The sequence below is a fragment of the Phodopus roborovskii genome, unplaced genomic scaffold (genome assembly GCF_943737965.1).
Source record: "Phodopus roborovskii unplaced genomic scaffold, PHOROB, whole genome shotgun sequence".
Classification (NCBI taxonomy): domain Eukaryota; kingdom Metazoa; phylum Chordata; class Mammalia; order Rodentia; family Cricetidae; genus Phodopus; species Phodopus roborovskii.
In genome coordinates this window covers 7,725,056-7,742,559 of record NW_026126599.1, presented here as the reverse complement: position 1 = coordinate 7,742,559, position 17,504 = coordinate 7,725,056, and the positions used below count along the sequence as shown (strand labels likewise).

The following is a 17,504-nucleotide window of genomic DNA, read 5'->3' as shown; positions in this document are numbered from 1 at the left end:
CTGCCGCTATGGTTGCTTGGCTTTACATATTTCATTTGAAGATAATACCGCTTGACTTTACAGATGTAAAACAAACTTAGGTCAGGTTGAACAAAGTCAAAGGCTGTCTCAGACTGTGCCCTGACAACACTTGTGAAGGCTGACCATCCTGTCCTTCCCCAGCTCGTCTGTGCTGCCTAGTCAATGCCCTTATCCTCGGTTCCATCTCCTTCTTCCTCTTCTTTCCCCCTCCCCCCTCTTCTCTTTTTTCCTAATCTAATGTCTAAAGCCCCCTATTAGGATTTCAGTTCTACAAAATAAGGCACAGAGCATGCTCAGTGACAATGGCCCCATAGTAAATGTTTACTGAGTTGCTCAACTCGACCTTCAACTTGGGGCTACCCAAGTTGAAGACCAAGGAAAAGAAACAAAAATCAAAGCTACTTCACTCATCTGACTTACCTGCAAAGAGGTTCTACAAGGTCCCTTTCAAGAAAGTCATGGTCTTTTTTGACGGCCGAAATGTTGATGGGGAACTGTGAATCTAAGAGAGAAAGGGGAGACAGAGCACTGAACTTACGCCCTTCGCTGTGTGTGAACACAGGCCAGTGCACTTGGGCGGCCGCACTCTGCACGAACCCACATCTTAGCCACAGTTACAGCTTAGTACTATCAATGACAGCATTTAAACATAGCACACGATTTTATTTTTGAGAGAATTGTGTAAGCGTGAAATATGAAAATAAGCGTCCGACCTTGGACATGATTAAACGTTAAGTAACCTTAGTGTCCATCCTTATCAGACACGCCTCAGGTGGAGGTGGGGAGGGCCTTCAGTATTCTTTCCATACATACACACAGCACAGGCCACAGATGGGTGGTTTCATTGAACTCTCAGTTTGGCTGATTTTTTTTTTTTTCCCCTTCACGAGGGACATTTCCAAAAAATACCCCAAGTTCAATGATCTTAGATTTTCTTTTCCTTCCTTCCTTCCTTCCTTCCTTCCTTCCTTCCTTCCTTCCTTCCTTCCTTCCTCCCTCACCCCTCCCTCTCTTTTTTTTTGGTAGCAAGATTTTCAGTCATCTTCAATTCCTCCACTGATGCTATGAGAGAAGAGATCGCAGCCCCATGAAAGTTCTTCAGAAGTGGACTCATGCCAACTAGGAGGGTTCTTGTCAATATCAGAATGTGGCTTTAATTTTAGGTGCCTCTTTTACATAGGAAACCCTCTGGACATCACTGGGTACAACAGCCAAGGTCAAATTTCATATCAGTTCATTGTAACTGCCACACCTTCCTATTTCATACTTCCATACCTTCCTAGTTATAACAAAGCTAATGTTTCTAAACCTTCCTGAGTCAGAAGCAGATACTACCTCCATCCTGGGGGACACATCTTTAGAGCATGGGCCACACAGTAAAAATCTAAACATTATCTATTTGCTGACATATTTTACTTGAGACATAAAAAAAAAAAAAAAAAAAAAAAAAAAAATCCAGTCAAGTTAGAGGAACTCAAAGTATTTCACGGTAATGGAACCCTTCCTGGTCCCCGAAAGAACACCACCTCACCCTCCTGGCAAGTGAGTGTTTGTCACAGTGGAGAGGCACAGGCACAGGACGGAGCCCAGCATACTTCCTTGCTGTGTTTTTCCTCAGCTGCACAGTATCACAGTCATGATGGCTCCTTTATGGTGGAAGTGTGAATACTGGTTTTTGAATAATAGCTGGCACACAGAAAGCTCTGTTCTCATGGTGTTTATGCAACATTTATGGATTAGACACAATCTGGCATGTGCATGTTTCTGAGCCAACAGCGCATCTTAGATAATTATGGGCTGCTCACATTTAAATCTCATCATAGCTGTAGCATATATGTTATTATGTGCACACTTCAAAGTACATACTCATGAGGAATCAAAAGGGTGGCATTTTTAGTTTTTGTCCTTCCACTTAGGAAGAATGAGCTACTTGTTGCTGTTGTTTTTCTTTCGACATAAACCTAGACGTGTTTGGGAAGAGGGGGAAGATTCCTCCATTGTATTGGCCCGCAGGTAAATCAGTGCTGTATTATCTTGACTAGTGATTGATGGAGGAGGGCCTCACTCACTGTGGGTAGTGTCAACCCTGGGCAGTGGTCCTGGCTTCTATAAGACAGCAGGCTGAACAAGCCTTGGTGAGCAAGCCAGTAAGCAAGATCCCTCCATGGCCTCTGCATCAGCTCCTGCCTCCAGGTTCCTGTCCTGCTTGAGTTCCTGTCCTGACTTCCCTTAGTGACAGAATATGACCCCAGAGTTATAATATGAAAAAAAAAAAAAAAAACAAAAAAACCCTTTCCTCCTTATTTTGGTCATAGTGTTTGTCACAACAGAACTCTAACTAGGATAGAGACATTTTGGAAAAAAAAAAAAAACAAAAAACCCTTTCCTCCTTATTTTGGTCATAGTGTTTGTCACAACAGAAACTCTAACTAGGATAGAGACATTTTAGGCTTTTTCTACCTGATTAGTAAATTCCTGGTACAAAGAAAGAGTTGGAAATAGCTTAGACTTAAACTATAGGAATCTTTTCCTATTTTTTTTTTTTTGGTCTAAAAAGCTCTATATAAAAATTTTTAATCAGAGATTCTAGGCTTCAAAAATACATTCTAACATTAATTCTCCTTTGTCCTCACAGATTTTATGAATGAAGTAGAAAAAAGTTTAGTTCTTTTATATAAAATTGAGATTTTTAATGCAAGGACAGGAGTTGTCTCTGTATAAAGATTAATTTTGTTGGCTCTTTCTATCCTATACAATGTTTGTCCCATTAGGAAGGGAAGCCGACTCTTTCCATGTGCTAGGCACCCTCTCTTGAGCCCTCAGACCCACTCTGCTGCCTCCTACTTTGCTGTATGCTTTGAGGTCCACTGGGAGAGTGGATGGTATTCAAAGACACTTGTGCCATCTGCCTTCCTTTTGTGTTTGGTCAATGGGAAGTCCTGGCTGAGACTCCAGGAGGCGTCCCTTGGCTCTGCCCTTAGCCAGTGGTGCGCTCCCTCCAGGGACATGTGTGAGCTTCTTCTTTCCTGGGCTCTGGCATCATCCCCTTGTAGCAGTGACAGCTTCAATAACTATAAGCCCTTGGCTCCTTCTCTGTGTATATCTTATCTACAGCTTTGTAATAAATGCCACTAGCTATAATTTTCCACAGATGACCTCGTGTGCCATCTGCTCACTATTGGGACCTGACTACTTTATGACATGTAAGGATGATCCATAAAACAGAGATTTGATGATGATCTTAGATATCAGTAAGACAGTGACAAGTAAAAACGGTGGTTGAATGAGAATGGCCCTATAGGCTCAGTATGTTTCAGAGCTTGATCCCTAATTGGTAGCAGTTTGGAGAAGGATTAGGGAGTGGCTTTGTTGGAGGAGGGGTGTCACTAGGGGTGGGCTTTGAGATTTCAGAAGCCCAAGTCATTCCCAGCATTTACCCCCTCTGCCTCTTGCTTGTGAATCAGATGTGAGCTCTCAGCTACTGCTCCAGCTCCATGCCCTTCTGCCTGCTGCCACGCTCCCCGCCATGACGGCCATGGACTCTAACCCTCTGAAACTATAAGCTCCAAATAAACTTCTTCTTCTTTAAGTTGCCTTGGCTGTGCTGTTTTACCACAGCAATAGAAAAGTAACTAAGAGTGAATTTATTAACTATTAATTTTAAAAATCAAGAACCAGAAGTAGAATGCTGGCAACAAAAACCACTTACCCCAAACTCAGAAGGCAGAGACATGGTCCATAACATTTTTTTTTTTTAATGTAAAATGAGCATAAATAAGGGCTACCTCCAAGCAACTAGTTTAGAGAAACTTACAACAAATTTATTTCAATCTCAGGTAAACTGAGCACAATGAAGCTAAAACAAGGAAGACCGTGCTAATCTGCAAAGTGAGTTGTGGCAGATAGCAGACACTGGAAAGAAATCGACAGTCTGATCTGGGTGGGGATCTGCAGGGGCAAGAATAAAGAGGAGGGGGAACGAGAGGGTGCTCACTTCCAGATGTATCAGAGTGAGCTTGGTGTTGCCGAGGCTGAGGGGGAAGGAAGCGAAGCCACACACATCAGAGCAAAGAAGCAGAGAGCATTATGCAGGTTCCACACAGTTCATCCAGAATTTATTCTCTTTGTAGAGAAGGAAGGGAAAGGCTTGCATACCTTCATACAGCTGGGCGTACTGCGGGAACCCGGCCGCTCGCAGCCAGTCACATGCTTCTTTCGCCTCGATTTCTGAAACACACAAGAAAAAGGGCATTGTGAGTCCATCAGCCACATCCGGGTTTTGCTGGTGTGCTCCGTGACAGTCATTACGAGGCTAAGCTGCTCCTGGGTAGTCTTGGGTAAGTTAGCCTACCCAGAAGGGAGGATTTACAGAATGTCCAGGCCACTCGAGGCGCTTGCTGTCTGCTCAGATTATTTCCTCTGTGGAGCCATAGTTCATGGGATGATAACCAACCACAGAGGGCAGATCGCAAAGGCTGAACGTCCTACAGGGAACAATACCTTATTTAAGCACCAAGGATCTAGGTGATGAGGGAGGAGAAAAAGACTCATTATAATAATCATAATCCTCTTTTTAATGGATCTTTTAAACCTTCCAAGATAAGCCTGAGATTATTTATCCAACCTTGCTTTACTCTCTCACTCAAGATAAAAAAAATACAACGACAGTCTATTTTCTCACGAATGAAGGCATTAGAAAAATCCAGTTCCACCGATGGTTTTAATTCCCAACACATCACATGAAAAATGCTCATTGGTCAAGCCTATTGGAATGACTTCAAACTCAGAGTGCAGGGGGGAAGGATACTGAGCCCTGAGTCTCACGGAGCTGCCAGAACTGAGAGGGCCACACCCAAGAGGCTGGCCAGTCCTCTGGGTGACCGTTTGTGGGGTGGATATACCAGTTGCCCATGCAAACAACCTCCCTAAGGGAATCTGTGGGGTGAGATGGGAGGAGCGACAGCGTGCAAACCAGGTCATCTTCTGACCTTGTGAATTCTGGGTTATTTCACAACCACCATGCTGTTAGGTCAACATCAGCCCCAGGAAAAGAAGTTCCTCTGTCAAGAGTTCAGGTTCTCCAAACAGAAGTAAAAAGTCTAAGAAAAGTTCCCCAACAAGGCTCTCCTCAACTGCTGGGATGCTGTCAATGTGTTCCATCTCCCTGGGTGCTTGTTTGCTTCTGCAGTCAAAACTGCGAGGAAATGCCTTTTTAAAACCTTTGCTCTCTCTCTCTCTCTTTCTCTCTCTCTCTAGGAACATGGACCACAGACCGGAGACTGTGCCCTTTCCCAATAAAATCTCAGCAGCTGTCCAGCATGTTTGACTGTTTGACCTGATGAAGCCATTTAATGTACATTAAAACAAACCAAAGATCACATCTTAGACCCTAAAGATGCACAAAAGCAAAATCTTCAGTGAGGCCAAGCTTTGCTTAGCATCCTGAATCTGCTGCCACTCCAGGATAGAAAACTTCCAAGTTCTGTTTTTTGTAGTGTTGAGGGGTTTCTGCTAATTCTGACCAGCATGGATTTCATATTCATGTCAAGTTTCAGGCTACACATCTTCCTCCCGCTTCAGGACACAGAGGGCTGAAACAAGAAAATAGCTGACTGGTTTCCAGACATTCTTTAAGCTTAGTTATGAGTTGGTAAGGAATGGCAGAATTCTGCATTTTCTAGTGAATCATGCCAATTATGCATTTTGCTGTTTTACTTTTGTTTGCATTATGATCAAAACGTAGTAGTTTTTTTTTTTTTTTTTTTAATCCCAGATAGCTAGGAAATGAAGACAGGGCAAGACCTAGAATTAAGGTGCTTCACAGCATAAGAAAACTCAGAGAGAAGTGGAAATTCAGGGAAACAGAGAGCATTAAACCCGAGACAAAAATAATGAGAAACTGGAGAGCCATGGCTCAGTGTAGGAAACCTGCTGGAACAGAGAACTGTGCTCAGACAGCGTGGGATGGGATAGAAGCTGAAGGATTTTACATAAGGTCTCTCCAGACCACTTCATTTCCTCTCAATAGAAACACTGATAATGGATTAAAATACCACTCACACACAAACACAAATAATCAAACCTTCCCCAGAACCTAGGCCAGTCACTCAAATAAGCTAATTTTTAAAAACTCTTGTGCCAAGTTTTTAGGTTTCAAACAAATCACAAATTTCGAGGAGTAAATAACAGTAAATTAGAAAACACCACTCATCAAGCCATGGAGTTTGGCTCTTCAGACCACTGCCGTACTCAATTGCCTTTCTATTTGCCTAAATGCCTACCAAATGCATGTCCTGCTTTTGCATTCTTCGGTAAGATTCAGTAATAGTTTTTCCAACTGGAAGACTTGTTCAGCTTTAAGGACACATGGAAAGAGATACTGTGTTACGGTCTGGATGGGAAATGTGCCTTATGGAGTCATGTGCTTGAACCCTTGGCCCCCACGAGGTAGCGGTGTCTTCGAATCTTAGAAGATGGGACCTGGCTGCAGGGGGTGGGTCACTGGGGGTGTAGGGATGGGCATTGGGGGTTAGAGGTCAGCCACCTTTCCAAAGAGCTCTGTGTGCCTCAGCCTGTCCAGAGATGAGGAAGCCCCTCCCCACCACGCTGAAGTATATCCCTGCAAACTGTGAGGCAAAGCAAAACCTCCCTAGAACTCCTTTTTTCAGGGATTTTGCCACAAGTGGAAACCAGAAGAGAGTAGGGAGAGTTAAGTCTACCAAGAGACAAAGGTCGATATGCACTGATACAGAATCAATCCATGTAACAACTATACACACGCACCTATTCAGGCAACAGAAGGGGGAAATGGCTGCTGGCCTAGTGTCTGGACATCCCTGTTGAAGAGCAAAAGAAACTTACCAACCAGCAACTGAACGGTCTTGTATAATTACCACCATCAAATTTCATTTTGACTGTTTGACTAAGTTGGAAAGAGGTCTTATAGTGTCTATGGCTCATCCACAGTCCCTTCTAATCCCTGTCAGACAAATGCTGTTTTCCCCAGGGCCTTTGCAGTGGCCAAAACGCAGGAAAATTAGGAGGGAGTCATATTGCCAGTGTCATTTCCCAAAGATCTATCTAATGAGATTTAAATGACACTTGATGAGGAAAGCGTGGACATTTGTATTTTAATGTGCTCTCAGTAACCATCACTGCATTATGTGAAAGCAATAAGAGCCATTAAAATCACATTTTGACTGTTCTATTTGTTCCCCATTTGCAACCCTCACCTGCTCATGTAGCAGCCGCAGGAATACATCAATTCATTGCAGCATTCTTCTGGAAACATAAGCTGTGGAGATAGAGCTCAAGAATACCACTGGACCAAAGGGCCCACACATCTCCACGAAGGTTATTGCCCTGGAGATGTCCCCCTTTACCTGCAGAGGTGTGACCCAAGATTCCCTATGGATGGTGAAACCCTGTTTGTGGTCTAAACCCATTACATGCCATGACTTTCGGTTTGATAACTGAGATGGCTTCCAAGTGACTATCAGGCAGGTGACACCTATGGTGTGGGCACAATCGGCACAATCGACACAATCGAGACAAGAGGGCAATCCCCATCCTTAGTGTGATACAGTGGGACTGTGGGCTCCCAAAACCCACGAGTTATTCCTGTTATTTACTTATTTATTTATGTTCAATGTTTTCCAAGGTAGACTTCAAATACCTGAAGTTGTGGAAAGGGAAGTTGAGGGAGAATGTAATCCATTTGTTTGGCTATCCTGACAGGACTTCTACAGAACTAAGGAAGGAATTTGTGTGTGTGTGTGTTATATGTGTGTATATGTCTGTGTGTGTGTGTGTGTGTGTGTGTGTGTGTGTGCGTGCGAGCGTGCAGATGCCCATGCACAAGTGGGAGAACGTGGAGTCCTAAAGTTGACCTTCCTTATTGTTGTCCCCTTTGTTGCGTGAGACAATATCTGTCTCAGTTTGAACTGAGAGCTCAACATTCAGCTAGACTACCTGGATAGACAGCCAGCCCTGGGGAACCTTCTGCCTCCACTGTCTCAGTGTTGGGATCACAGGCAGGCATGCACCATGGAGACTAATGTCCTGGGGATCAAATGCAGGTCAGCATCTTGTATGGCGAGTGCTTGACCAATGGAGCCCTCTTCATGATTCCTCCAATATCAGTTTTGTAACTAGTCCACATAGTAAGTAATTTTGGCTCATTTTGCCCAACATTCTTTTCTCGGGTGCCCCAAGCCCTATGCATACTATGAATCCAATATCAGATAATGGAGATGGCTGCTAAGTGAATAAAAGACAGAGAACACACCACCTGGGTACAAGGGATAGAAGGATGACTCAACATCGTCCAGTTCTAATAGCAGGACCTCTTTACATGAGGGATCTCTTCTGATTGGTTTAAGGAAGGCTGGCCATCCTGATTCCCAACACAACCCATGAGTTCCTGAACAGTCTCCTTCTCCAACAGTGTAGATTGAGGAGCCCTAGGCTCTCACGTCAACTGCATTTGGGGCTGAAAACAACTTGTGTTTCAAGGCTTATGCAACAAGTTCAGAGGCATCTGGTTAGGGCTAGGTACTCTCTTTTTTGTTGTTGTTGTTTGTTTTTAATCAGTTAATTACATTTTTATGTGCATTGGTGTTTTGCCTCCATTCATGTCTGGAACTGGAGTTACAGACATTTCTGAGTTGCCATGTGGCTGCTGGGAACTGAACCCCGGGCCCTCTGAAAGACCAGCCAGTGTTCTTAACTGTCTCTCCAGCTTCGGGCACTCTCTTGAGACCCGTGATTCCGACTTGACAGGAAGTCACAGGCGTTAACTCAGTTGTCTTACGGTCACCTGGGTACCAGTTTGGCTGTGCTCAGTGTTACTCCTCACCTAACCCACAGCCAGTTGCTTAGAATATGACAGAAAGTCTGTTCGGGGACAGACCTGGTGGGGTGGGTGATGCAGACCTATGGGGGTGGGGCTTATCTCAGCAGTGCTGCAGGGCTGAATGTTCCTATGGGTATGAAAGGCTGCATAGAACAAACCCTGGCTAGCGACACGATTTTACAAAATCGCACTGTGTTTCTCAATAATTGTACATGTTCAGTTTTAAAACATTATCCAAAAAAAACCTGAAAGGTACAATCAAAGTAAAGTTAACTCTTGTCTCATCACCAACACATAATTTAATGTATGCTATCTGCCAGAGGGGTGACATAATAATATCTTAGCTCGACTGTTGTTCACAAACATAATTATACACTGTGAGTATGTTCCCATATAATGACATTATTTATAAAAAAAATTTCTTAAATATGTTGATATTTGAATATACCAAGCTGTATTTTGCTGGGGCTTATCCTAATGAATGAAGCCAAGATAAATCCCTTCAGTAAATCATCCCCCCCCCAAATGCAGACTGAAGGTAGCAGAAGGCTGGAGCTCTACAGAGGTAGGAGACACATAAACTATTTTGCTTAGCAATTTAGGTTACCAGCGACTGCTCCAGATTCAGGACGGCCGGAGTCAAGGCAAGAGTTTGCTGAGCTTCAAGGATCTGGGGCACAAGTTTGCAGGGCTCCTCTCAAGTCACAGAATTATTGTATTTTCAAACTGGCGCGCCTATCAAAACAGAAATGCCTAGCTAAAGAGCTTTAAGTACATTTGGGTCCACATTATGCTCTGCATAGCACAGTCTTCCATAGCTAACCAGAAGGGATTAATTAAGTGGTCTTTCTAAATGGCCAAAAATTCTAGCCCAGGGCCACATTAGGATGAATTATCCGAAATCTGTCTATTTGGAAGGACCCAGGCCTCCTCTACTGTGAGTTTTATTTTTGGAGTATTCACAACCACTGTCCTTACAAAACTCCTACAAACTTCACAGACAGGCTGGCTCCAGTGGGAGGCAGCTACTTTCTAAATGTTCAAGAAAACACTCCAGAGGAATGATTCATGAAAGTGGGCTTGGGCACCACTGGCCTTCCCCTCCCATTGAACTAGCTAGCATACTGTGCATCTTGTTCCTAAAGAAGATCTTACCTACAGTGAGGGATGACTCAACCACCACGAGATGTCTCCTTGGATGCAATTACCAGCATTATAGTATCTGGAAGGTGTTAAGATTTCAACAGGCTCGTGGTTATAGGTTTAGGATAATTCATACCAATGAGTTCACTTCATAATTAATGTACTACTTAAGGCAAATGATGCCTTAGCCTTTGGAGAGAACTTCTCAATTGAAGGTCCTGCTTATTAAAAGTGTATTTCTTTGGTCAGATACAAGGCGGATTCTGTTCAAGTTAATGCCAGGCTATCCATTTCATCTCTATACGGCCATGAATAACATGCTCCTTAAGATTACACAGAGCACACACTTCCCCAGATTCTTTTCCCAGGAGGGCATTATAACCTAAATTACAGGTATAGGGCAGCATGTTATGGTTTCTCTGCCTTCGATTTAGAGTCCACGGCTTGATGTCAGGATCCATTATTTTTCCTGTACTTTGAGAATCTGTATTAAGTTTGTTTTTATGTTTTGAATGCCCGAATATTTCTCATGTATATATGCTAAGTAGGCTTTTTTTTAAAAAATAACATTTTCTTTATATTGATACTCTAAGTGAGAGACAGGGAGCTAAAATACACAGGTTACTTATGGAAATACAGGTTACTTATGGACAATTTAAGATTACCAGTCACCACGTTTTCAAAACATCAAGTCAATTTATAAACACCTGTTTTATTTCACCATGGTTTCAACCAACCCTTTTCTTGATGCACAACAAAACATATTCCTGTCACCAAGTATTTGACCATAGGGAGAAAAAACCTGGCAGTTCATAGATGTATACAATGCTATGTCATCTAAATCCTTTCCATCAAAATAAAAATACTTGGCTCTGAGCATGTGTATTTCTTTCTCCAAAGCCAGAGTCATATGATGACATCGTATTCCATCAGTTCATTTTTTAAAAAAAGATTTATTTTACGTTAAAATTGTGTGTGTGTGTGTGTGTGTGTGTGTGTGTTCTCATGAATGTAGTTTTCACAGCAGCCAGAAAAGGGTGTTGGATCTCCTGGAGGTAGAGTTACAAGTAGTTGTGAGGCACACAAAGGTGCAGGGAACTGAAGCCAGGTCCTCTGTAAGAGTAGCCAGTGCCCTTAACACTGAGTAACTACTCCAGCCCTTCATCTTAATGCCAGCCTTATTTCTTCATTTTGAAATATCAACTGCAAGCTGGATTAATGACAAATCTAGCCACTAAAATAATTTCTATTACAGTGAAAGGGGGTGAGCATATTTGAAGAAGGAGGCTTATTCCTAGTCACTGAAGAGCTGTTTTAAATTCTTTTTTCAGCCAAGTTGGGAAAATCACGTGTATGTATATATGTATATGACACACACCATATAGCAATGCTATCTATAATATGCATGTATACACAAACTAAGTACTTTAAATAAATGATCAAATATATAATTAAAGGGAATGCACAGATATCAGCTTTTCCTTTTATGTTTCCAGTAGCCTCTGCCCTTTCTAGCAGCCATGTGACCCTCCTCTGAAGTTAACCATAACATCCACTTCACCCAATGAGAGGTAAGCAAAAGTAATATATACTAATTAAAAACAAAACCCCAAACACTCAGCGATTGTCACCTGCCAGTTTTCTCTTTCACGAGGGTGCATGTTCTAGGTAGGGTTGATAATTCAGTCTGGGTCTCAGATGACAAAGGGGTCAGAGCCACAGCAAGTCAGCCACTGGCATTAACTAGGAACAAGGAGTAAAATTTCTGTTTTTTCTTGTTTGTTTGTTTTGTTTTTTTTTAAGCACACTACTGTTTCAGAAATTTGCTGAAGCCGCATTGCACCCTTGAGCTAATTTAAGCCGCTGCCATTCCCTATGCAAAGCATACAGAAAACACTGTAGACCTTTATGTCTCCTGGAAACGGGAGTTGAGCATCTGTTGCTATAGCTCAAAAATGCAGACAGTTGGAATTGCTCCTTCCCCAAACTTGCATCCTTGCACCCAGCTTGTGTGCATTCAGAGAATGTAGAAGGTACCACACAAAAGCCAGAGTCCAGTTGCAGCAGGACAAGAAAAGCTTTTGGGGGGTATAAACACCATTCTCTAGTCCTGAAATTCCTGGTAGTATTTGATGAGATAAAAATGTACAGTCTCCCTATATAATTAGTACCAAAGGGGGAGCAGAGAAGATATGATTGTCCAGCCAACTAATTGCTGATCAGATCATGTTGACTCAACTTTTCCATTAGGCAGCGGAGACCTCTAGTCTCCTTTATCATCTGGGACAGACTGTTCCCATCAGGCATCTGTGATGTTTCCCAGGAAGGCTGCATGCATCCACAAGCGTGTGAACATCCCCAGCCTTTTGAAGCCTCAGACACACTGCCTGCCACTAACTCTAAAGAGAGTCTTCAAGATGAAGTTAGCTAAGCAAATGAAATCAAGATAGGGAGACAAGAGTTGATTCAATTATTAAGACCAGAGTTTGCAGGTGTCGGCTGAAGGACCTTGATTTTGACCCACCATGACAGCGGCTCTACTAACCTGCTAACCCTTTTTGGACCAAGTACATGAATTCAGATACTCCTCTGTCTCAGTCTCTGTCTCTTCCCCTTTCTCTCCCTCCCTCTCTCCCTACCCCTAGTCTTGTCTATCTTCTAGCAAGGCAAAGAACCGGCAGGAGTCGTCCTGATGTTGGCTCTCCATCTAAACTCTACATTGGAAGAGCTTTGATCGGAGCCCCACCCCAGTTGTAAGCTGCCAGGTTGTTAGTTTCTTGTTTCTGAAGAGACATGCTTGCATCTTACATTGCTCTAAAAGCATTTTTAGTGGTGTGTGTGTGTATGTGTGTGTGTGTATGTGTGTGTGTGTGCGCGTGCGTGTGTGTGTGTGTGTGTGTGTGTGTGTGTGTGTGTGTGTGTGTATTTGAGTACAGGTGCCTCAAAAGGTCAGAAGAGGGCATCAGACCCTCATTTGCCTCTTTGGGCACTGTATGAGCATACACACACACACACACACACACACACACACACACACACACACACAGAGAGAGTGAGAGAGAGAGAAGCAAATATTCATTCAAATGAAATAAAATGAAGTAAAAATCTAAAAGACGTAATTTTCATAAGAACAGATTTGAGGCAGCAAAGTAACTGTATTCCTCCTTAAGTAGAGTCTCCTGTTAGTATAGAGTATTTGAGCCATAGACTTACACACTCACCCATGGACACTCCAACGAAAACTAACTAAACCAACAATTCAAAATGCTACCAATGATCTATTCATCACTCCAGCATCAGCCAACAAGGGAAGTGACACAATGACCAGACCTGGTTGATGCTGGTTTCAGGGTGTCACTAAAGCCTGGCCACTACCCAAGCTGGCAGAGCTTTAAGGATGCCGGTAGGGCTACCGACAAGGGACCACACTGGTTTTCAGCCGTACTTACACAGATAGTAAGATAGACAGACCGCCTTAAAGGGGTCCAGAGCACTTTTGTGTAAAGATACAATGCTTATTTTCAGATATCAAATAAAAAAATGGCTGGATCTCTGTGTCCTCCGTGTCCTGTCCACATAAACTCAATCTCGCAGATATTGAGGGGACATGGGCCTGGTTTGAACAGGTGCAGATACTTTTCCCTGTCATCGTCCCACGAGTCCTGCAGTGAGATGACTAGTTCCATACCATTCTATCATTTGAGATATCCGGTGCAAGTCACCAAGAGACTAAAGAACAGACCCGAAGCTGCTCCTAGGTCACCAAGTGAGAGATTTTTACGGACCTTGGTGTCTGAAGGAGTGGGTGGAAGGGGCGGAGCAAATCCAGGAAGACACCAAGGGGCAGGGTAATGTCAACCATTCTCTTTTTGAGTAAAAAGACAAAGGTGAAAGAAATGAAAAGAATGAAATGGGAAATTACCTTAGAGATGAACATGTTTAGTCAGCATACAGCTACTTGTCATTTATTATGAAAATGTGTACATACATCTAGGCTAAGTATGATTTATTTAATTTTAGTGTGTGTGTGTATGTGTGTGTGTGTGTGTGCGCGCACACACACACACACATGAATGCATGTATCTGTGGAGGTCAGAAGGGGGCATCGGATCTCCTGGAATTCAGACTGTTCCATTTCGGTAACAAGCATTTTTACCAGCTGGGCCATTTTGTCAGCCCTAATATAATCTTCCCCAAATCTGTATTTTCAGTTGACAATGCCACCAGACATCCTTTCAAACATTCTAGGTGGCTACATCATACCCTGCTGCCATTAGTTTAAGACCTTCTTATCAACTAGGCTTCCACACTCCTGAGTTTAAAATAAATTAATTTCTCCAGAGACTTTTGTCCTAAGTATAAAAATTATCAGTATGAGAGAATGCACGTCCTAATGAATGAGTTTCTGAGACTGCTCTCTGGGTTGACATTTCCCATGTAATTTTACACTCTGAGTTAAGACATATTTCATCTGGTTCTGATTTACATTCTCAGTAGACTTCACAGAGGGAACTCCAAGTGGAAGTCTATTCATGCAGCAGAAGTCTGCTTCAGTGATGCTACAGGGATGCCTTAAACTAACAGGAGTCAGGAAGTTCAAGGTCAAGGGTGGACCACTTTCCCATCTCTTCTAGGAAGTTTTGGGTATTCAAACAACAGATGTCTATGTGACAACTGCTCCCTTATCTTTGAGATCCTCTACATATATTCACACAATTTGGAGGACGAATTTCACTCTAGGTATGAAACTGATATTTCTTGAATGCTAAAGTTTTAAGTATTGTTGAGAGAGAGAGAGAGAGAGAGAGAGAGAGAGAGAGAGAGAGAGAGAGAGAGAACAAACAACACCAAATGAAGGCAAACTGGACATCTTTTAAAAATGAACATGTGAACTCTGGTAGACCATTAGACTCCACAAGTCATACACATTTTCAAACACAATGTGTGCCTTTGTCATGAAATTAGTAAATTCACTCACAGTGAATGCCAGGAGCATCTGAAAAGACAAGGCAATTTCACCTTTATGCGAAGTTAATGTCACGAATTTCCAGGGATGTTAAAACAAACAACCACAACAATAAAAAGGAGGATGTATTCTAGCTTCATTTTGCTCAAGTTTTTTTCTCTCCGAATAGTATACTTTCCTCTCCCAAGAGAGCATGTCAGTTTATCTAGGAAGCAGTCCTAGGACACAAGCAGACCAAGAGGGAGGGAACAAAGCTGAACACAGTTGACAGTGAAGGTCGGGGTTAAATTCCAGTCCATGTTTCAAGACCTCCCTGACTCTGGGTACTCCATTTACAGGCCCCAGTTTCCTCTTCTATAGGCTAAAACTAAACAACAGTGCCTCCCTCAGAGCACTGTAAAGAATTACATGACTGGGCCACTGGAAAGTGATTACACTCTTATTGGAGCACAGCCTTTGTTACTCTTACATATGGGGAGTGGGTGCTGTTTTTCTGTAATAGACAGTGCTGTTTGTTAAAGTAATATCCTGGTATCTACCCACTTAGCCCTTCATCTGGCCTAAAAAAAAAAAAAAAAAAAAAAAAAAAAAAAAGGAATGCACTTATATATTTATTTATCCTACTGACAGTTTCGGGAGTGGCCCAATGAAAGCCTACTGGTAAGTGCTGTAGAACAAACACCACAGGGCTCCCAACGCACAGGGCTTCCAGGCAGCAGAGAAGAAAAACACCTGGTCTCAGCACAAATCAGGAAATCATGCCCCCGTGGGAACCACAGTGCTCTCCAGGGCTCACAGCAAAGGATGCATTCTCCGATAAAATGACCACTCAAATCCCAGCACATGATGTGAAATTTGAGTCGGACAGTTCTGCTGTGGAGAATCCTTCTGCCCACCAAGAGCCTTAGACTCTCACAAGTTCATGCCTTCCTGGCAGCAAGGTCTTCTGGGACTGCATGAGTGCCTGCTGGAAAGCCCTGAGGCCACATGGCACCTGTCAGCCTGCATCCAGTTCCTCCTTTGACAAGGCTCTTAACATGATTCATTCTGTATCCCACAGAAGGCTACATTAAAATCTCTCTTCTAAATGATATGTGGCGAGAGTCATAAATGAGATGTGACACTTTGAAGGTGGCGGTAAAGGTTTCTCCTAAATGGCTGTTACTTTGGGGATATGAACACCATCCTGAGGAAGGTGGTTTTGTGATTACAATTTACAATGTGCTTACTAGTTAATAAGTAAAATATTAGCCTCCCTATGCCTGATACTCGGGGAACTCAAGGTCAAAGATATCTTAAAACAGAGCCAAACACAGAAAACCTTGGGGAAAAGATCTCTATCAGACATGTGGGCATCAATAAGGGAAACACATTCAGAGCGTTGATTTTTCCATGACACGAGGAAAATCTAAACAGATGAATTAAGTATGAGCAAAGGAAAGCACTTTCTGTGCATTAATGACTCAGGAAAATTCGGGAGTTGATTTGCAGCCCAAGATCACTGACCTCAACAAGAGGTCCTGATTCTCCCAGGTAGGCTTCATGCCAAGTCCATGCTTACTGTGAAAAATACCCCAGGGGTCTATGCACACATCTGCTTTGTAGGGAGATAACATGTGAACTCATTCAGACATCATGCAAACAAGTTGAGATTCAGTTACCTTTAGACCAAAGAACTACTTTGTCTAAAAGATGATAATGAATGTTCTCTGGCTGCTCAAATTGTACCGGATATTGAACAGAAGCTTTTGAGAACAGGCGGCCTCCATGAACCTCTGTTTTCCCAAAGTAAAGAACAAGTAAATATTCATACATAATTTAAAAATATACTAGGAAGTCTGTCTTGATCAGACCAATGGATGGTCTGGGGCCCTGTTTTGCAATTATTAGTAGCAGTTTTAAAATTTATCTTTTGAGACTTTTATAGCTGTATGAAATAGATTTTGGTCCTATCCATCTCCCACCTCCAATTCCTCCCAGTGCTATATCCTCCCACTAAAAGAATCCACTGAGTCCAACTACTGACTCCAATTATGTGCACAGGTGTGGGACTGTTTACTGTAACACAGGTAACCTATCAAGAAAGGTACTCTACCATCTTCAGGAGCCAACAGCCACCTCTTTAACTGGGGGTGGGACCTCATGTGCCTTTCCATGGTCTGGCGGTTCTTAACCTGGAACTTTTAGATAGGATTCAGGGGTCTGGAAAGCTTCTGGCATGCAAATGTTGCTCTGTGTGTATATGTGCATACCTTCGTGTGTGTGTGTGTGTGTGTGTGTGTGCGCGCGCGCACATGCCTCTGTGTGTACATGCCTCTCTGTGTATGTATGTGTGTGCATGCCTCTCTCTCTTTGTGTATATCTCTCTCTCTCTGTGTGTGTGTGTGTTGCTGCTGAGGCTTCATATCTTACTCTGCCACTAAAGTGCTCACATTTAGCTCAAGAAGAAAACTGCACCTTGGAGAAGTCAAAGATGGCCAGTTCTGTTCTATTCTGCTTTAAGTGGACCACCAATTTTTG

At 42.8% G+C, this 17,504-nt stretch overlaps 1 protein-coding gene across 3 annotated transcripts in view; it reads right to left on the bottom strand.

Moving 5' to 3' along the window:
• The window catches only part of Stard13 (StAR related lipid transfer domain containing 13), a 370,724-nt gene that overhangs the window by 53,872 nt on the left and 299,348 nt on the right, over positions 1-17,504 (bottom strand). For all 3 annotated transcript variants that reach the window (XM_051205448.1, XM_051205446.1, XM_051205447.1), the window contains 2 exons: positions 4,177-4,248; positions 442-523 (listed from right to left, as the gene is read on the bottom strand). In XM_051205448.1, the coding sequence (XP_051061405.1) occupies positions 442-523; positions 4,177-4,248 (154 nt within the window). The remainder of the gene's footprint in view (positions 1-441; positions 524-4,176; positions 4,249-17,504) is intronic.